Raw genomic sequence first — 20,661 nt, forward strand, 5'->3', positions numbered from 1 at the left:
CCTTGAGGCTGGACAGTGCCTTGCTCTAGTTGTTGGACTCCTCTGTTACACCAGAATTATAAACCTTGCTCTTTTACTGCCTTTGTGTGTTCTGAAGTTAATAAGATTTCAGGCTCTAGAACTATTGCTCAGCTTCTTTCTTGCTACTGAACATAATGATATTTTTGGGACTGTGGCCAGGCTGCTTGAGCTCCTCAGTCTCATTTTATTTTATTCTTTTCATTTTACCCAACAGACCAGTTCTTCACCCCATTCTGGACTGCCCAAACAAGTCAGGATTAAAACTTCCCAGTCTGTGGGGGATGTGAGCACACCCTACCAGCAGCCAGAACCCAGAAGTAGGCATCTGTCTGTCAGTGAGTATTTTTGCCACTTCTGCACGGTTTTGTTTGGTGAAATGTGTCATTTGGGCACTAATGTTTATGGTGTGGCATTTATGAGAGCTGGGAGAAATCGAAAGGTTATTCTAGGACAGGGCAGTTCATTTTCAAAAGCTCTTCATATGTTTACAGTAGAATGTTTCAGTTCCTTACTAAGTTGTTGAACAGCTGAGGAGCTGCTAAAGGGGGTGTCCTAAAGCCAGATCCATTGTGGTTAGAAATTTGGAAAGCTGATGTGAGTCCATGAAGGTTTTTATTTACATTGGCAATTTCAGTTCGTGAAACCTAGATATGAGGGGGTTTTATGTTGGGCTTTGGAATCTCTCCTGGCTCCTGTAATCAAGCATTTTACTTGGAATCAGGGAATTACTACTGCATATCCAACCAGTGTCCTACATACTGAGTTCCCTAACCTTTCACTCCTGGAATTCCCAGATGAGTAGAGCACAAGGTGAATAGCAGAGGTACACAAAAGATAGTAAGAAAAGTCAGAGTATTATGTACCTTTGTCTCATTTCCCTTGGGTTTCTCTTAGCTGAGTGAACTGCTGTTTAGTGGAAAGGTCCATGTAAGACTCCTGTAATTTTTACTTCTATCTCTGGTAGATTTGTCTGATTCCTCCCAATTTCTGTGTTAAAACCCTCTTTGTAACTGTGCAGCACTATTCAAACCTGTGCTTGAAGGATGCTCTAAACTGTTAACTTTTTATATCAAAAACTAAAACATCTGAAACAGCTTCAAAGATACAGGGGTCCAAAAAAAAAAAGTCTGTGATTTAGGATTTAACTCCTTGGTATGAAGGCCATTGAGCAGTGAAAGAGCAGGAGGAAGGTGAGGGAGCATGAAGATGGTGTTCTGTGTAAATTGCTGCTGCTTTACAAGTGAGAAAAGGTAAATTTTGCTGGAAAGAGAAGCAGAGGATGATTCTGTTTGTTCCAACAGCTGTTTTGGGGCTTGTCATATCTAATGCTTCAGAGGACAGGTGATGCAAGTCACAATGGGAGTATCAGGAGCTGGGAATGGCAGACTTGTCTTATTTGCAAGTTCTTCTCCGTGGCAAAGGACTGCTTCAATTTTATTAACTCTGTAAACTTTAGCCATAATTATTACAGGGTTTTAGATCAGTATTCGCAATGCAATGTAAGTGTAAAATAATAAATATGATTAAACTAGAACAGTCTCCATGTTGGGGGGTTTAAACCAGAGTCAGATCCACTCTGTTGTGACCAGAGGTGACTGGGAGAGTGAGCTCAGAGGGAAGGACTTGAGAACTAAACCAGTAGCTCTCAGTGTGCAACTTGTCTAACAAACCTGCCTGTGTCCTGTCAGGAGTCTGCTGATCCCCTTTTGTACAGTTTGCTTTTCTGAAGCAGCAAGCAAACAAAGAAGTGCTGAAAGCTTGTGAAGTACGTGACTGAAATGAGGACAAAAAGAGTTTTCCCATCCTTCCTAGTTTGCAGTTAATGTGCATAAAAAAGAGCAACGTTCCTTGGTCCTGTGAAGAAGGCAGTGATGTCCATGCACGTCTGAACACCACGTTTCTTTTTTCACAGACAGTTTCAATGCCAAAAATATTTAATATATCTATGTTTCTCCTTTATTGGCATTCTGAGGTATCCTGATAATGGTGCCAAAGCCAACAGACTCCAGTGAGTGTCTGTCATGGGTAAACTGTGTAGTAACAAGGGGCCCCTTCTGTGTCCCGGTTGTACAGACTCTCTCCTCTCATCCCAGCTTGTGGATGCTCTCTGTCATTCATCACTCAAGAAACCATTAGTTTTGTTTTCTGAACATGTCAAAGTACCAGACTGTTCCTTATGAAGAGTTCCAGTTCTGTCAGAGGTCTGCTGGGAATTTGGCAATAGCTCAGTCTTGCATCGATTTCTTCTTACTTCTCTTTCCCCATCTTTGATTTGGGAAAGGAATGGGCTCTGTTTCCTGGTGTTTGAGGGATAGAAACTCTCCTAATCTCACCACGTGGTGCAATGAAAGTCCAAAGCAGTGCTCAACAAAAGCTTTTTGCAGAGATCCATGTAGTTCCTGTCCTCCAGAGTGGACGGGCCTCGAGCCTGCTGTCACCAGTTCAGAGGTTTGGAAGTAAAGATAACTTTTATTTAAAAGAGGAGGGGGGAAAAAAAAAAAGTTGCTAAGCATTCTGGCAGCACTTGTGTTTTTTCCACTCACTTCCTTTGATATACATGGATTTAGTGCCGACTTCCTTTTCCTGCCCAGGGCTGGGGGCCTTTCCACAACAGCGGCTGGGCCGGTGCCAGCAGGGCCTGGGCTCGCTCTGGGCCAGCCCTGGATTGTGTCGGAAGGAGTGAAAGTGCTCCCGGGCCTCGGGGCAGCCCCACGGCAGCTCCAGGGTTTGTCTCCACACCACTGGGCTCTGAACCTCACGGGAGCCCCGTGGAGCTGCTGGGAGAATGGGGTGGCAGCTCTGAGCAGCAGGTTGTGGACGGTGATCTTGGACGTGGCCTCGGAGGTCTTCTCCAACCTTAATGGTTCTACGATTCTGTTAATCCCTTTTTTCACGTGGTTCACCCCCCATGCACTCCTAAGTCATGCCAGCATTGTTTTTCTTTGTGCAGTCCTCTCAAAGGTGTTCTCTGCTTTTCAGCCCTCTCAAAGGTGTGTGTTGCTTTTCAGCCCTCTCAAAATTGCGTTCTCTGCTTTTCAGCCCTTTCAAATGCGTTCTCTGCTTTTCAGCCCTCTCAAAGGTGTTCTCTGCTTTTCATCCCTTTCAAAGGTGTGTTCTCTGCTTTTCAGCCCTCTCAAAATTGTTTTCTCTGCTTTTCAGCCCTCTCAGTGGTGTGTTCTCTGCTTTTCAGCCTTCTCAAAGGTGTATTCTCTGCTTTTCAGCCCTCTAAAAAGTGTGTGCTCTGCTTTCCAGTTCTCTTCTGCCAGCGTTCGCCTTCACTCTTTTTTACAACAACTCCAGTAGAAAATATTTTCCTTGGGAGAATATTTGCTGATCTTTACCCATCTTTCACAGCACCTGAGTACACACAGTTAATTAAAGACAGTGTTGTAAAAAGCACAGCTTGGGAGCTGATCCTCAGCTGCTCTTCCTGACTTCATGGGTGACCTCAAGTAGATTGACTGGACCACAGCAGTTCTAGGAGCTCACAGTGGGAGCTACAGGTGGATAAGTCACTGCAAAAAGGGGTTTGTTTCTTCCTGTGTCTAAAGTTTCATCTTCTTTGAGATCTGCAAGGAAAAAATAAATCCTAAGGCTGAAGTTTCTCTCAGTAGGTAGCACAATGGAAACACTTTAGGAAGTGGCGTTAATAGATGATTAAACTATTTTTCTCATCCTTTGGCCCCTAAACACACTCTCTGTCCATCCAGTTATCCAATTAACAGGAATTGCAGAGTTAACCTCCATGTGGTTTTGCCCAAACTGACCACACAGTTTGATTTTTCACGCAGTAAACCAGAAATTTTGGGGTTATTTCCAAAGGTAACAGTGCTCCCATGTGACACTGGAATTGCTCAGTGACACTATAACTTGCTGAGCTGATGCTGACTAGCAGGAATGTGCTGTCACTCAGGATAAATTGTACTAACTGATGCAAACTTAGAATAAAGACAGAAGATTGGTTACCCTGACAAGTGCTTTGTTTAGGGGAGATTGGCAATGAAGTTCATGCTCAAAAGCCAGGGATTCCTGGAATCCTCTGCCTTCCCTGAGGTACTGAAATTACACTCAGAAAGTCAAGCAGAAGAGGTTAGGAAGAGCAGAAGCTGTGTTAGGAGCTTCACCAGTAATCATGTGGTGTCTAAAATGTCAGTACAGCTGCTCATCAAACAGTTTGGTTTTTGACATGACCCCTCCTGGTCCCACGTCTGTCCAGCCTGTCAGGATCTGAAAGCTGAACATGAGCCAGAGTGTGCCCAGGTGGCCAAAAAGGCCAATGGATCCTGGCCTGGCTCAGGAACAGTGTGGCCAACAGGTCCAGGGAAGTGATTCTTCCCTTGTACTCAGTGCTGGTGAGGCCACCCCTGGAGTGCTGTGTCCAGTTCTGGGCCCCTCAGTTCAGGAAGGACATTGAGGGGCTGGAGCAGGTCCAGAGGAGAGCAACAAGGCTGGGGAAGGGACTGGAGCAGGGAGGGAGGGAGGGAGAGGCTGAGGGAGCTGGGGCTGTTCAGCCTGGAGAAGAGGAGGCTCAGGGGAGACCTCCTCACTCTCTGCAACTCCCTGACAGGAGGGGGGAGCCAGGTGGGGGTTGGTCTCTTTTCCCAGGCAACGATCAGCAAGACAAGAGGGCTTTGGGGTCTTCAGCTGTGCCAGGGGAGGTTTAGGTTGGATATTAGGAAGAAATTCTTTCCAGAGAGGGTGATCAGCCATTGGAATGGGCTGCCCAGGGAAGTGGTGGATTCTCCATCCCTGGAGGTTTTTAAGGTGAGACTGGATGTGGCATCAGTGCCATGGGCTGGGAACCACGGCAGGGTTGGATCAAGGGTTGGACTTGATGATGTCGGAGGTCCCTTCCAACCCAGCTGATTCTATGATTCTGTGATCACTCCAGAGCTACTGTGGTCATGGAGGTGGAGGCCTGGTGTTAGAGGAGATACTTAGATTTTGTGTACATGCACGTGCAGTCTCATTCCAGCAGCATGAATCTAAGGAATATCCTTCTCCCAGGCTCCCAGAACACAGGGAGGAGTTCCCCCCCTCCGGGGTACGTTCCGGAGAGGCAGCAGCGCATCGCCCGGCAGGGATCCTACACCAGCATCAACAGCGAGGGGGAATTCATCCCAGAAACCAATGAACAGTGTGTGAGTATGAGCAGGAGGGTGGGGAAAAGCATGTCCAGCTTGTTAAGGAACTCTGCTGGGATCTGGGCCCTCCTTTTCACTCCCCAGTATTCACCAGCTGTGGTTGCATCAGCACCGTGAGGACACTGGAACAAATTGCCCAGAAAGCTGTGGCTGCCCCATCCCTGGAAACATCCAAATCCAGGTTGGATGGAGCTCTGAGCAACCTTGTCTAGTGCAAGGTGTCCCTGCCCATGGCAGGGGGTGGAAGTGGATGATCTCTGAGGTCCTTTCCAACCCAAACCGTTCCGGGATTCTAAAAGTGCTGCTTTGTGCATTTAAACTGCTTCCAGTTGCAGCTGTGTGAGTTCAAAGCCTTTGGGTTGCCAGAAGCAGTTGCTGTGTGTGCTGGGCATTGCCTCTCCACTGACTGAGCAGTTTTGGGGCTGTCACACGTGTGCTCAGGTTTCCTAGTGCCAGGTCTGGGTGACCCTCTTGCTTTTAAAACTCCGCTCTCCATTCAAAAAAGTAGGAAGTGAGGCCAAAGGGCAACTCACAGGTGGAGGCAGCAATGCAGCAGCACCAGCAGAGACTGTTCCTGGAGGCAGTTGGGATCAAAATGCAGCACAAGGCTGACTGAAACTTCCATTTTCCACAGCAGAGTCCTTCCAACACCTAAAGCAGTGTCTCAAATTTGATATGAACTCAATTTCTGTGGGAGATAAGGGAAAAATGTGCATTTAAAAAGGCTTAGACTCCCTTCCTCAGCTGGACTTCCTCCAGACAAGCAGTAGTGGGCTCTGATCCTCTTGCTCTGAGCCTCTGCTGAGCACTGGACTGCACTGATGTTGCCTTGTGATTTCTTCTGTGTTGCAGATGCTGGACCCTCTAAGCAGTGCTGAAAACTCGGTGTCAGGAAGCTGCCAGTCCTTGGACAGGTCAGCAGACAGGTACAAATGTACAAACTGGTAGGAATGTGTGTGCTCAGGTTGAAATACCAGTAGTACTCAGGCAAAAGTCTGTTTTCCATCTCATAAATTTTCTGGGAGAGAAAGAAGAACTTATTTCCTACCTATATCCCAATATATTTCTTAAAGAGAATTAACTGTGTCTTAAGGCTGTTTTATTTTCTGGCAAAACCATAGACCAACAAAACTGGTGCCTCAGTGGCTTTATGTTTTAAATACAGAGTTCTAAAGTGAGCAGTCTGTGTGGAGCCAACACTCTGAGAACATCTGGCTGCAGGGGATTTAAACCTCTTCTAGACAAGGCTTTACTTGTTCACTTAAAAAATAAAATGACAAAAAATACCCCAAACTATTCTAAGGTTACAGAAATAGATCATTGCACTAGATTGCTATGTCCTGCAAGATACAAAATTAATTCCAGAGGTAAATAGGGAGGCTCTTTCTTTGAAGAAGAGTTTGTCATAGGTTGATGCTCTGGGTCTTTTTCTTCCCTTTTTTTGCTGTTGATGTTGCTTGAGGTGCTGATGGGCAGCCAGAGGTTCTATTAACTTGAATAGCAACTGTGGCTTCCCAGCACCTGTAATACCAGGCTTCAGCATGTTTTTAGGATTCCTCCAAGCTAATTCCTGTAGGTAATGTGTGCATTTATGTCAAGCACTTGAGGTTTGGATTTGAAGCCATTCACTTCCTCCAGTTTATGGAGTCACAAGGAAACACTTGCAGTTAACTGTGTGTGTGCATGGATTCATTTGTTGAGGGGACATTGCTGATTTGTTACCTGTCCTCCTCTCCCCTTTCTCTGCCTTAAGTGAAGAAGGGGAAGCAATGAAAAGCTTTCCTGGTTATTTGTTGCTGGAGTGGCATCATCTGGGAAAGCTGTTGTTTGTGCAGTAGGGAAGGAGTCTCGTTTGGGAGTCTGAAAGCTCTGTGAGGCTGTGCCATTTACACCGGTTAACAAAACAAGTGCCAGTAGCATGGCTTGGGCACAGATTGAGTTTGTGTAATCTCTTGAGGTGTGAAAGACCTTGTGCCAAGCCTGGGGCCTTACTTAGGCTTGCTGGAGGAGCACTGCTTACTGGGGAGAAACACGGGGGTTGGAAACAGTGTTGGTGTTCAGGCTCTTGTGCTGCTGGAGAGAGGAAAGTGCACCCAAGTTTTCATGAGAGGAACTCTTGTCCCTCATGGTAAATCTCTACTGCCCTGTAAACAGTGTGCTGCAAGTGCTGCCCTGTTCTGCTCTTCCTCTCAGCCTTGGTTTTAGCCTTCCACTTCCCATGTCTGAAAGAGTCACTGAATCTTATAACACAGACTGGGGAAACACTGAATAAATGGCTCAAAGTGAACAGAAAAGCTGACAGCCCACACTGGGAAACAGTCTGGTTAGCTGGGGCTTAGCCTGGCTTTAGCTTTGCAGATGGAGCATAAAATCATTGCAGGGACATGGATTTGAGAGTCACCATTTCCAATCTGCAAATGTATTCACTCGTATTTTTAAAGCCCATGTAGGTTTTGCTCTGGTGGACAGCAAAACTTATTCTTGCCTTCTTTCTTTGGTAGTCCTTCTTTTCGGAAGTCACGGATGTCAAGGGCACAAAGCTTTCCTGATAATAGACAGGAGTTCTCAGGTATGTCACTGCTACAAAGGTTGCTCCCCGTGCTTGCTGGCATTGTATAAATAGAACAACTGGGGATGTGTTGACTGAAAAGCTATGAAGTTATTTATTACCTCTTCCTAAAAAAACCTGCTGCTGCAGGGAAATTTTGTCATTAGAAGTGACACTTTTTGAAGGAGCCTCACTCCTGTCTTTGCATCTCCCTCCAGACCGTGAGAATCAGATCTACGACAAAGCAGGGAAAGGTGGGACTTACCCGCGGCGCTACAACGTCTCCATGCAGCACAAGGACTACAACGATGGTGAGTTGTTCTAGGACCTTCCAATCCAGGCTGGAAAAACAAGGTGAGGCAATGGCAACCTCTAGAGATGGGTGTAATTCCCAGCTGAAGAGCCTGGAAGTGCCCTGGGCCTTGCAATGAGTGCTGGAGTTGATGGTACTGTGTGTGATGCCTCGTTTTCATGGAAGCACTCTATGGTTGTTTGTAATTCTTGGTTTACTTTGTAATTCTTTCTTTACTTTGTGCTTTCTGGGAATATCCAGGCTGATCAGGGACTGCTGGGCTTGGGCAGTGGACAGAGTTGTTAGCCTTGGCCATATATAGCAGGTTCCTACCTCAGGGATTCATTATGCTTTGCTAATTCACAATGCAGACTTGTTTCTGGGTCTTTTAAATATAGCAGCGACTTAAAGACTTATATCTTTACTCTCACATGGCTTTATGCAAATTAACCTCTCAAAATTTCATGAGGTGCAAGTCACCGTAATCTTTGTTTATGGTTTTTATTTCCAAGTCCAGGCACGTTATCTAGAAAGTCATTCTGGGAGTCATTATTAACCAGCCTCAGAGCTTGTGTGGTAGCCTGTAAACCAGATTGTTGGTTTGGAAGGCAAGTTTAGATCTTGCACCACAGCACTTGAGGGCATTACAAACTGTTCTCTGCCTTCTGCTCTGGGAGTGATCCAGAGCTGTACCGAACTCAGGCAGCACCAGCCCTAAACTGTTATATTTTTGCATCTCGTCTGTTTGGCAGCCGCTTCTGCTGAGCAGAACATGGTTTTTCTCTCCCTTCTTCTCCATCACCTTCCCCTTGCAAGCATCGATTTAAAATTCTGACTGTTCCCCCCCAGGCCGGAGGACGTTTCCCAGGATACGGCGTCACCAAGGGAATCTTTTCACCTTGGTCCCTTCCAGTCGTTCCTTGAGCACCAACGGGGAGAACCTGGGCCTGGCCCTGCAGTACCTGGACCCGCGGGGCCGCCTGCGCAGCGCCGACAGCGAGAACGCCCTGGGCGTGCAGGAGAGGAACATCCCCACCAAATGTAAGCACTCCCTGACCCCAGCTGGGAGCTCCAGACCCAACATATCATTTGGTTTTAACCAGCCATTAGAACCACCTCGTTACCTGGCTGTGTTTTGAGGCCAGCTTGTCTCACCTACAAGACACGTCTTCTTTTCCTTCTCTCTTTTTTTCCTCCACTGTGAGCTGGTTTTTCCTTTAGAAAGCCTCAGAAATTCAGCTAAGAAGTAAAAAAAAAAAACTTCATTGAATCTTTTCAGGGCTCTTAAACAGTCAGACAGGCTTGTTTATTTTCTTGATACATTAACATTTGTAGTCAGGCTTATGGGTTACAGTTATTTTACTAGTTGAGGGCTGTATATATTTCACTTACTCTTAAGTAAGAAGATTTACTTCTGTTGTAATAGAATCCCTGAGTTGGTTTTTTGGACAACATGCTATTATAAAAAAAGAAATAGAACATAAATCATTACTGATGAACTTCAGATATCCCATACAGTAATTTAGGGATCAAAATGAAGAGTAAGCTTGCAACACTAATATACTGACTGGCAGTAAATCTGATTAAATTAGACATGGCAAAGCTAATCTCTCAGCTCTTCTACATTTTCACACTGTCCAGATGGCTGGTTCCTGTCTTTGTTTTTAGAGTTTCTTGTTAGATACAACATAATTGGATGCATTGCACTGCAGGAGACTGGTAGTGTTGCTTTCAAAGTTGGAGCTGAAGCACTGGGTTTTTGAGTGATATGCTTTGGGATTTAGGGCAGTCTGGAAAACAGGGCTCAGGAGACTCCTGCCTGTGGAATTTGAGGACTCCTAATTCCCTGTGGATGTAACCTCCTGCTGGGGTGTTGGAGGTGGCTGCTTTAGCTGGATCTAGTGTATATTTTCATTGGAATCTGACTGTTGAGCAGCTGAAGAAGGTGCACAGACTGTGCTAACCTTGCAGCCCCCACTTTATCACCGTCTAGTAGGGAATTATGACTTTAATTTTTCTGCTGTAGAGAGAGCTTTGCAGTGAAATCCTTCCCACAGGAGAAGGAACCTCGAGCTGCCTTGACAAAGACCTCAGAATAATGTCCTTCAAGTTGTCCCAGCAGTTTAAGTCATTCCCAGCTGGGTGGAATTGATTTAGCAGGGCTGATGCAGCTCTTCCTCACCTGATGCATGTGATAACTCCAGGTCAAGGGTTGGAAGATGCTCTGTAAGTGCTACACCATCTCTTAAAGTAGTGGGTTTGTAGAATCCACCTGCTGGCAGAATGAAATTTCATCAACCTCATCATTTTCTGCAGTACATATTTGCAGGATGTTTTGTGGTTTCATTTTAATGGGACACCAGTCAGCAGGTCCTGAGATGGTTGGATTCTGGTCAGAGCTCTGCCACTACCTCCCTTACGCCGGGAGAGCACCTCGTGTTTGTTCAGCTGCAAAACACCTGGTTCAATCCCAGTGTGATGGAGATGGGTCCTTGAAAAGACAACCATGGCTTTTAAACAGTATAATGAAATGAGGAATTATTACTGTTCTCTTTTAGCTCCAAGTGCTCCAATAAACTGGCGACGAGGGAAGCTGCTGGGCCAGGGCGCCTTCGGCCGCGTGTACTTGTGCTACGACGTGGACACGGGCAGAGAACTTGCAGCCAAACAGGTCCAGTTTGATCCAGAGAGCCCTGAAACCAGCAAGGTAATTCTCATCTCAGCTTCTAAAATCCTGCCAGATCCTGCAAAATGCCTCTATCTGTCTGGCCTTAAAAGCTGGCATCTTGTATTTAGTTCCTACGAGGGTTTCGAGTCATGTGGAGAAGAATAGGAGCCATTTAAAAATTACTTTTTTGTATTATTAACTTCAGCCTGAAACTAAAATCCATTTTCTGGCTTCATTTTTGGCTCTCCCTTCTCAGCTTTCTGGTTTGTTGCCAGGTTACTTGAGGAATACTAGACTGCCCTGTGTTCCTGGTTAGACATGGATGTGAATGAAACTAAACCCAGAAAGAGTAGGAGTTTTTTTCATTTTTGAACAAAAAAAGCTGCTTGCACTTGCAAAACCCACTTCTGGGTTTACATGGTACACCCTGTATCAAGTGTGTGAATTACCAGTTTTCATTTCTGAATTCTCCCTGCACTTGAAACAAATTGAGCTGTGGTGTGTAAATGAATCAAGAAGAGGGATGTGACAACACATTAGAAACAGTGGAGATGGGAAGGGGCACCTTGAAGTTCTGGGATAGCACACAACTCCCTGCACAGTGGGTGCAGCTGGAATGGCTGTTGGGTTCTTTACTTGTGTTTTAACAATGTGCCAGTATCCCAATATTGAACAAGTTCACTTTGAGCTGGAATAACTGATCCATGAAGGTTTAATTATTCTCATTTTATATGGGATACTGGTGCCAAGATAAGTCTTAAATTGGGAAGTTCTAAGTTCTACCATGTCTCTGCTGTAAATCAGACAGTAACTCTGAGCCAAGGAGGAACAGACTGGAAAATATCTTGAAGGCACTGAAACCCCAAACCTTAAATTATCACTTGGCCTGATCAAGCAGCTTCCTGTGGTTCCACGTGTCCCTACAGCATCCAGGTCCTTGCTCTGAGGAGCTACATCCTCTCCCAGAGTGAGAGAGCTGAACCTGACACCTTCCAGTGGCAGGGCTGGAGAGAGTTAAGTGGGACTAATTTGGGGGAAACCATTGTTTCCATAAATTCTCGTGCTTCAGTACATTTGATGTACCTCCTGCTCATTCTCTGGATTCAGCAAGAACTGGATACTTTTCCTGGGCAACAAACATCTGTGATTCCATCTGAAATTGCTGGAGAGCCTCTTGGCCTTTGTGCTGTGATACCCTGTTGTCTGTGGCAAGAGCAAAGCAAAGAATCAATTTGATGTACAGAGCTGCAGATTCCTTGAAGTAACTAAGAGAGGAGACCTTTTGTAAGGTTGATTCCAGTAAACTCATCAGTGTGAATCAGGGCAGGACTGGGTGACAGAAGTTTAGGAACTCTCAGCACCTCTAGTTTTGCTCTCTAAAGAGTTGAGATTCCTGGAGGAGGATTCCTGGCAGTTCTGTAACTGTAGTCAGAGCTGTTTAATAATTAACACTCCCTGCCCTCAGCTCAGTGTGAGAAGTGAGGTTATACCTGTGTTGTGAGTGAAGAAAATCAAGACAAGAAACAAAGTTTTTCTGGTACTAAATCCATATGTGATACTGCCTTTTTTCCATCAAAACTCCCACACCAAGACTTGCCTGCTGATTACACAGTGAGGATTCATGTGAAGCACTGGTAGTCTCTGCCTTTTCCAATGCCATGGATTAGACTTTTCAGTGCAGTAGTAGTTTCATCCTACCAGTGACATGACAAATTTATTAGGATGGACTATTTCCTGGGGCTGCAGCCTTATTTTCTCCTTCAACATCCATAGGAAGTGAGTGCCCTGGAGTGTGAAATTCAGCTGCTGAAGAATCTCCAGCACGAGCGTATTGTCCAATATTACGGCTGCTTACGGGATCGGGCAGAGAAGACCTTGACCATCTTCATGGAGTACATGCCAGGGGTAAGAGCTGGCACAAGCAGCACAGTCATGGATCACAAAGGGAGATCTGTGGGTTTGGTAGTTGGTTTATTAGTTGCTGTGATCCCCCTGACTGTTTCATCCACCTTAGACCCTCTTAGGGCTGCCCCTTCTCATCTTGGGTTATAATGCCACCACTTTAATTTTATTTATGTCCAAGTAACCCCTTTGGGTTTTTTTTCCTTCACTGTCTTGTACTTGAAATACATTTTCTTTATTAGTCACTAAAGCCAGTTCTTTTGTTCAGTCTAAATTTGTCCTACCAAAGTACTTCAGAGGACTTGGACCAGCTTGTAAATCATAACAACTGAATTACAGTCATGATACAGCAAATGAGACTAAAACTGACCCTGCAGAAAGGGAGACTTCTGACCTGAATCAGTCTGCTGAACTATTTTATTGCTTGTCTTCACAACCAGTTGTACCAGCAGGGAGGAAGCAGACAGAACCTCCTTGAGCTATTTTTACCATAAAGCCTGTCCTTGCCATTCTTTAAAAGGGCTCCTTAGGGCAAGATGCTCAGAGAGCCTCATGGAAAGGCTTTAGAAGAGGCCAGAATTCATTACTGGGCTGGTTGGGTGTATAACACAGTCATGGCTTGTGGGAATTGAATGGATCTGTGGTCTGTCATTTCTTTGCCAACGTTTTCTGTTTGCTGTTGGTGCAGGGGTCAGTGAAGGACCAGCTGAAGGCGTACGGAGCCCTCACGGAAAACGTCACCCGGAAATACACCCGGCAGATCCTCGAGGGAGTCTCGTACCTTCACAGCAACATGATTGTGCACAGGGACATAAAGGGTGAGATCAGCTGCTGATTTAGATGTACCACATGCCAAAGAAACTCTGTAAAGAGACCGAGTGTTAAGAACTCAGTATCCTGGCTGGGGCTTCTGAACGTTGCTTTGCTCAGTTATCCCGTTTTGGTCCTATATCCACGTGCAGGGCTTAGGGAAGGTCGTGTTCTTGGCTGGGTGAGGGAAGTTGGGGTGTTCTCTCTACAGGACCTGAAAGAAGTTGGTTATAGTAAGGAAGTCTGGAAGCCTCTAGTTCTTAGGAACACTTCTCATCTTTCTCTCACACTCTGGCAAGGCCAAGCGGAGTTGACACCTGACTTTCACTGATCCTTTTCACTGTGGATTCCCCTCTGATTTCCTCCCAGCTTGGCCACAGTGCTGTTTCTCAGGTGGCTGACATTCCAGTTGCCATAAGGGCTCCATGCCTGCTCCTGGCAGTCCTGCTGACCTCAGGCCCTTGTGGCTCTCCTGCCTCCTCTGTGTGAGAAACCTCCAATCTTCCACATAGAGCCTCTGATTAGTTCTTAATCTTCCTCTTCCCAGTGTAACCCCATGGAGCCAGCCAGTCTCCTTAGGAATTACTGTCAGCAGATGTGGCAGACACCACACAGACTTTTCTGTGCCCTAGAGGGACCAAGAGGGTTGGTGGCTGCAGGAAAACTACCCCCTTGTTCCTGCCTATAAATCTTCATTGCATCTAAGATGGCAAAGGGAAATGAGCTGCTGATTCTTGAATAACACCTTGTGGGCTGCTCACCTGGGGCTCTTTGCCAAATTATCTCCTACCTGGTGGGTTATTCACTGCTTTGCACCCACCTGAGCCAGCCTGTTAACCTTTGCTTCAGGGATGAATGGACAAACTTGGCATTCTGGACTCAGCTCTTAGAGTGGGCAAGTGAAGTGATAAAATTCTCCCTGCACAAGTGCTGATTTGAGAGCAGGGGGGTTTTGTGTAGGCACACACCAGATAATGCCAACATGGGGTTCTTGATCTCATAGTAGCTTTGGAGGAAGAATTGGTTTTGATGTCTAAGCCTCAGTTTGTGTCCACATACAAACTAAGCTCTAAAGTTTTCTTTTTTTCCCTGGTGCTTCATGTTCAGGACCTCTGACCAAGTAAAGTGAAGATTGACTTGTTTATTGTAGGAGTTCAAAGTGGTTTAATTGGCTACATCTGTTACCCAGCTGACCAGAAAGCAATGCTTGCAGTCACCAAAGCAGCATCCCAATAAAATCCTTCTCTCCACAGCTCTGTTCTCTCAGCCTGTGGCCTGGGGGCCCTGTAAGGCTGGCTGAGCTGTTTACAGGCACTGTAACAATGCTGGTGCTGACTCAGCTTTCATTTCCCTCCCCCCTTCACTTCCTTGTGTTTTTTCCCTGAAGTTTTTCCCATTTACAGCCATTAGCAATTGGCTTGTCTACAGCCTGAGTTAAAGCAATGGTGTTTAGCAGGTCACCTGAGGCTCAATGGGGAAGGAGCCATGCCGTGAGCACGGGTGTTTGGGGTTGGACATCGGCTCCGGAGCCGCGGATCCAACAGCTGGATCACATGGAAACAGCTGTCCTCGGGTTTTGTTTTTGTGCAGGAGCCAATATTCTCCGTGACTCTGCTGGGAACGTGAAGCTCGGGGACTTTGGGGCCAGCAAACGGCTGCAGACAATCTGTATGTCTGGGACAGGCATCCGCTCCGTCACGGGCACTCCGTACTGGATGAGCCCCGAGGTGATCAGCGGGGAAGGCTACGGGAGGAAAGCGGACGTTTGGTGAGCCTTTAACTTTCTGCCCATAGCTCAGTTGATCTGGAGCCACACAAGATACTTCTGCCATCCATAAATCCAAACTCATGTTTTGTCTGGATCAGAAGTCGAAGGCGAAGTGAAGTCGTCGGTTTGAACTCAAGGCATGACCTGCTGCAGGCTGTGCTTTGCAGTGTCAGCACCCAGCTACTCGTTTAGTTTCTCAGGAACAGTTTCCATTCATTCCTCCCTTGAACTGGTAGCTGTTTTTTTGCTCTCTGACTGGTGCAACGTTGTCATCCTTCTTATGCTCTTGGGTGGGATTCTTGGGGTGTCTTGTGCAGGGCCAGGAGTTGGGTAAATGATCCTTGTGGGTCTCTTCCAGTGTAGGGAAGAGATATCATTCCATGATATCCCTTAGAAGAGCAACTGAAAGTTGTTTAGGGAGAGCCCATTCATTTAGTTATAAAGTGAGTTATGCTTAAAACGTACTGGAAATGAATAGAATTTGAGCTTAAAAGGAAAGGTGCCCAAACCTGGAATAACACAAAAGATCCGGATCAGATCAGAGATGATCTGCATGAATGGAAACTGTGGCTGTGCTATTATTGGCACAGCCAAGAAACAGCCTCTATCAAAAGAGCAAAATGGTCCTGTGCCAAAATGTTGGGTTTGGAGGCCTTAAAAAGGTGAGATTATAAAACTAAACTGAACAACAGCAACAAAAGGTCTGTTTGTGCTTCCACAGTAAAGAAAGGCCTGTTCCCTGAACAAGCAGGGAGTGGAAGTGCAGCTGAAATGTCTCATGTGGAAAGAGTTAAGCTCTGCAGACTCCCCCAGTTGGGATGCTTGGGGAGAGATTGGAGCACGTGCCCTTCCCCCTGGGCTGATGCAGTTGTGGATTTCCTCTTGCTGCTGACATTGGTCCATTCCCATCAAAGAGTCGCTGCCGTTGGCTGGGCTCCAGTTCCTACAATCCCAACCATTATTTAGGGGGGTCAGAATTTTCCAGTGCAGTTGGTCCCAGGGTGGATGTGTATGGCCGAGGGGCTCAGAAACGTAACAGATCCATCCACCTGGCTCTGAGCCACTGCTGCAGGCCCCTCTCCAATTTTCTTTTTCCTAAATAGCAGAATATGTGAGCTATTTGTTATTGCTGGAGTGACTTGACATGAAAAACATTCCTGCTGTTTGCTGAATATCTTAAAGAAACCGGATCTGCTTAAATGGTATAAATCAGTCTAAACAATAACACATCCCTGCTTGCTTTTGAGCAAACCCCCAGCACTTGAGCACACATGGTTTGCATTTTCTGTACTCTCCTCTAGTAAGTCTGAAATGGCTGGAAAACTGTAAAATTTTCACGTTGGATTTTAGATCTTGTCGCGAAATCGGTTCTTGCATATTCACTGAATTTAATTCCTTTCCTTCCTTGCCTTGGCAGTTGATGCAAGTCTGCCTCTGAAAATGTCTTTTCCTTGTCTTTCACCTCAAAAGAGGGTTTAGTTTAAAGGTAGAGGAGGCAGTTTTGCCTTCCTAATGGAAAGATGTGGTAAAAACACAGGACTGGATATTAAAAGTTCACTGACTGCTTTTGCTTAATCTATGGCCTGGAGGAAACAATTAATCCTTTTGGAATAAAACCCAATCACTGCAGTGCTGCAGAACCATCTTCCCTGGGAAGGTATTGGTGTCACGTTTGCCTCAGAAAGGTGGCTCAGCCATGTCCCCAGAATCATGTTCTTGCCTTGAAGAACCCTGCAGAGCCCCATTAACTTTACAAGGAATTTTTCCTTAAGGTAATGATGCGTCTGTCCCACTGGGATTTAACTTACTGCCTTCCCAGTTTGGAGCTGTTAGGACTTTAATTATTTTTTGACTGATGCTTGGTTTCTTGTGGAGGTATTATTAGGTTGTTTTTTTCCCCACGTGGGCATTCCAGGGTTGTGACTGAGAAGGGATTTTGCTGAAATGGCTTTGTGGGGTCAGTGAGCTTTGATTCACTGGCCCTTGGTTAAAAAGTCTGTTTTCTACCTTGCAACTCAGCAAGTCAAGCACCTGAGCAACCTGATCTAGTGGAGGGTGTCCCTGCCCATGGCAGGGGCTTGGAACAAGGTGAGCTTTAAGGTCCCTTCCAACCCAAGGCATCCTGTGACTCTTTAAGTGCCTTTGAGTTACAATAGTAGCAGCAGCACCTGAAGAACTGAGGTCAGATGGTGCCTTCAGGGGCACCTCACGTGTACGTCCTGTCCCCTGTTAGCACAAATGTTTCCTGTGAGGAGACTTTGAGCAAAGGGGAGCAGGACAGATGGTACTTTCAGAGCCACAGTGGGACCAGCCCCCCTGGCTCAGCACTTCCCTGCTCTCCTGGCAGCAGGGAAAGCAGCAGTGCTGGCAGCTCTGGCTCTGAGCTGGAGCACAAACCCATTTTAGAGCCGTTCCCAGAGCTGCACCTTGCTGTTGGCTGCTTGGAAGCTCTCCCTGAACACTGTGCTTTATTGAGTCAATCCTCACTTGTGTTTTTCCTGCCTGCTTTCCCAGGAGCCTGGGCTGCACCGTGGTGGAAATGCTGACAGAGAAGCCCCCCTGGGCAGAGTACGAAGCCATGGCCGCGATCTTCAAAATCGCCACCCAGCCAACCAACCCCCAGCTCCCCTCCCACATATCAGAACATTGCCGGGACTTCCTAAAGCAGATCTTTGTGGAAGCCAGGCACAGACCCTCTGCTGAAGAGCTGCTCAGACACCAGTTTGCACAGCTCCAGTACTGAATTACCTCCCTTGCTCGCAGCTCCTGCTGGGCTTTCCGTGCCCCGTCTGGTCTCGTTGCAACTGCCCGTTGTGGTGCTGCATCTTCAAAATGCCAACTCAGCTGGCCTTGTCCTTTGGGGAAGTTATGCCAAGGAACTTGGGGTCTGCTCTCGTGCCTGATTCCTTAGTTTGCTGGACTGATGTTCATCCTGCCAAACAGCTGGATTTTTGCCCTGAGATACCTGGATGTGACCTTGCAGCTGGCTGCGTGTTTTCTGCAGGCCCGGGAATGGGAATCCAACAAGTTGGATCCACTGGTTGAACGTGAAGAAATCTTGAACCCAGGTGGGAACTGGGAGAGCTCCACTCTTCAGAACAGAAACATGCAACAGCCTCCAGACCAGCTCTGTGTGTGTGTGGGTCCCTGGTTTCCAGCCAGGGGCTCCAGAGGCATCTCCAGTCCCTGAATCCAGCCAAAAGCCATGTGTCATGGAGCATGCGCTCGCTATAGTATGATATATTTTTCTTCTTAAGTATTCAGCATCTGAAGGTGTTCAGAAAATATTGATTCAAAAGTATGTGAATAGTGTTATTTTATAATGAGCCCATGGATTTTGGGGTGGGGGTGAGGGAGGTCTTTCTAGCCAAATGTCAGGATAATCAGAAGAGTTTCAGCAGAATGCAATCGCTCCAGGGCCTGAGGGAAGGACTCTCCCACTGACGTTGGAAAATCCAGAGCTTGATTTCCAAGGCTTGATCTGCCCCAGCATTAAGGCAGTGTCAGTTTGTGTCCCCATAGCCAACAAATCCGTGCTCCTGCTTCTCTCTCTGGGGCTGCTGGGTCCAAACAAAACCCCTCTGGGAGGGAGTTCTGCAGAACAACCTCCTGCTGCATCCGTCTTTTTGGCTGGTAACGTTTTGCCATCCTTTAAACCAAAGATAGTCCATCTGATGCCCAGGAATTTCTTCAGCATTTCTTTGAGCACCTGGCTAATGGAAAATCGAGTTTTTCATGGGTAAATTAGCTGGACACTCATTTTTCTTGGGCACAGGAAGTTGGAATCGAACTCAGCCCTTCAGTGTGGTTTGTTTTATAGGTGTGCAAGTGGTTATTTAAGACTTCCATAAAATGCCCAATTTAAATAAGCTTTTTAGGAGTTAAGTCAAATAAGGAACCAGAGAGAACATTTGAATTGGTGGCAAATATCTAAAATTACCTGGAGATCCCCACACAGGTGCCAGCAAAACATATCCAAGTGATTTTGCTTTTGAAAGGTACCACAAGTCTGAGAACTTGAGTTCCTGATGGCCTCAGACCCTCTGTGTTGGTTTAGGCACTAATAATCTGTGTTTCACTCATAGAAGACCATCAGTTTTTAAATGCTGAGGATTCATGGAGTACATATAAGTTATCTCTGAGAAATGAAACTAAGAAAAGCAAATGTTAATTAGCTAAAATATTGCTTTATAAGGCAACACTAAAGGTGTTCTGCTCTTGTATTGGAAACCATATTAAGGCTTCACACACCTCCACTCTTCTCCCCCATAAAAACTTGAAAATTGCTTCATAATGCAGTAAAATTAAATTTTTAAGTGAATGCTAATGGCAGGATAAGGCAACTTTTAATGAAACCAAGCTCCTTGAACACACGATAAATACTGTGTTAAATTTTAAAAAAAAAGGAAAAAAAGAACCCTAAAAACCCCCAACCAACCAAAAGTCCTGAAAGGATTTAACAATCTGAGGTGTTTTTCCTGTGCCAAACCCAGAGCAATGTACAACCAGTGAGAGCTGGTTTCCCCCTGCACTGCGACAAGGATGCACTGCTCTGCTTGCAGGCACTTAGGGGATACCTTCCCTGAAAGCCCTGGGTCCATAACTTATTTACTCCTAGTGAGAGCACTTCTATTGATCTTTTCCCAGCCTGGAACCTGACTCCAGGCTGCCGAGGCCCTTGGCCTGAGTCCTGGCCTGCACTTCACTGTTGCACTGAGGGGAAGCGAGGGCGCGATGCCGCTGCTCGGGTTGGGGAGCCTTTCACACCACACATTGGGGAATGTGAGATCATCCCTGGAGTCTGGGTGACAGGATTAGGGGGATCAGCACTCCTGAGGAGCCCAGAATCACTCTCAGGCCTTGCAGCCAGCACCTAAATATACCAAAGATTGGGATCTTTACTCACCACCCTTCACCCTGCAGCCATGGGGAGCGCAGTGACGTCTGCGGGGGTTTCTCTCCCTCTCCTTGGCTTGTCCTCACCAAATTGAGACCTTCTCCCGTGATTTTTCCTTGTTATCCCACACGCTGCGTTCTGGGAGAGAACAGGGCATGAGGAAATGGTGTCACTTTTAACGTTTCAAAGCAACTCAAATCCTCAGGACCCGTTGTGGCTTTTACCTCATCCGCGTCACGGGAGGCTGTTCCAGAGCAGAGCAAAGAGCCCCAGGGACTGATGGGCTCAGTCCTGGCCCTTCCCTATGCTGAGATGTGCCTACTCTGTGTATCCACCTGTATTCCAGCCTGTAGTAATGGAATTAAATAGCTGTACAGTGACAGAGAACATGGGGTGCCAGCTTGGACTTGTGCGTTGCAGCCCCCGGCCCAGCGCCGCCCGTTCGGCACAGGAACAAGCCAAAGCATTACCTGTCTGTTTGGAGATGCACTTTTATGAATGTAGTTTATATCGCTCTTTTTTAGCTCTTTTTACATCATGTAAACAGTGATGCCTCATACTTTTTTTTTTTATTTATATCGTAAAAGATCATATTTGATGATTTTTATATA

The 20,661-nt window shown here is 46.3% G+C and overlaps 1 protein-coding gene across 2 annotated transcripts in view; it reads left to right on the top strand.

The window, feature by feature from the left end:
* MAP3K3 (mitogen-activated protein kinase kinase kinase 3) overlaps window positions 1-19,548 on the top strand; it is a 39,092-nt gene extending 19,544 nt beyond the window's left edge. Inside the window, exons 7-17 of one of the 2 annotated variants that reach the window (XM_027702262.1) lie at window positions 236-356; window positions 5,029-5,162; window positions 6,018-6,091; window positions 7,667-7,734; window positions 7,932-8,024; window positions 8,855-9,046; window positions 10,564-10,712; window positions 12,447-12,578; window positions 13,264-13,393; window positions 14,976-15,153; window positions 17,668-19,548. In XM_027702262.1, the coding sequence (XP_027558063.1) occupies window positions 236-356; window positions 5,029-5,162; window positions 6,018-6,091; window positions 7,667-7,734; window positions 7,932-8,024; window positions 8,855-9,046; window positions 10,564-10,712; window positions 12,447-12,578; window positions 13,264-13,393; window positions 14,976-15,153; window positions 17,668-17,896 (1,500 nt within the window). In that variant the 3' untranslated portion in view covers window positions 17,897-19,548. The remainder of the gene's footprint in view (window positions 1-235; window positions 357-5,028; window positions 5,163-6,017; window positions 6,092-7,666; window positions 7,735-7,931; window positions 8,025-8,854; window positions 9,047-10,563; window positions 10,713-12,446; window positions 12,579-13,263; window positions 13,394-14,975; window positions 15,154-17,667) is intronic. The other variant, XM_027702263.1, reaches the window with a different exon arrangement.
* The last annotated feature ends 1,113 nt before the right edge of the window (window positions 19,549-20,661 follow it).

Source organism: Neopelma chrysocephalum, unplaced genomic scaffold (assembly GCF_003984885.1).
Source record: "Neopelma chrysocephalum unplaced genomic scaffold, ASM398488v2 Primary Assembly neopelma1_182, whole genome shotgun sequence".
Lineage (NCBI taxonomy): Eukaryota > Metazoa > Chordata > Aves > Passeriformes > Pipridae > Neopelma > Neopelma chrysocephalum.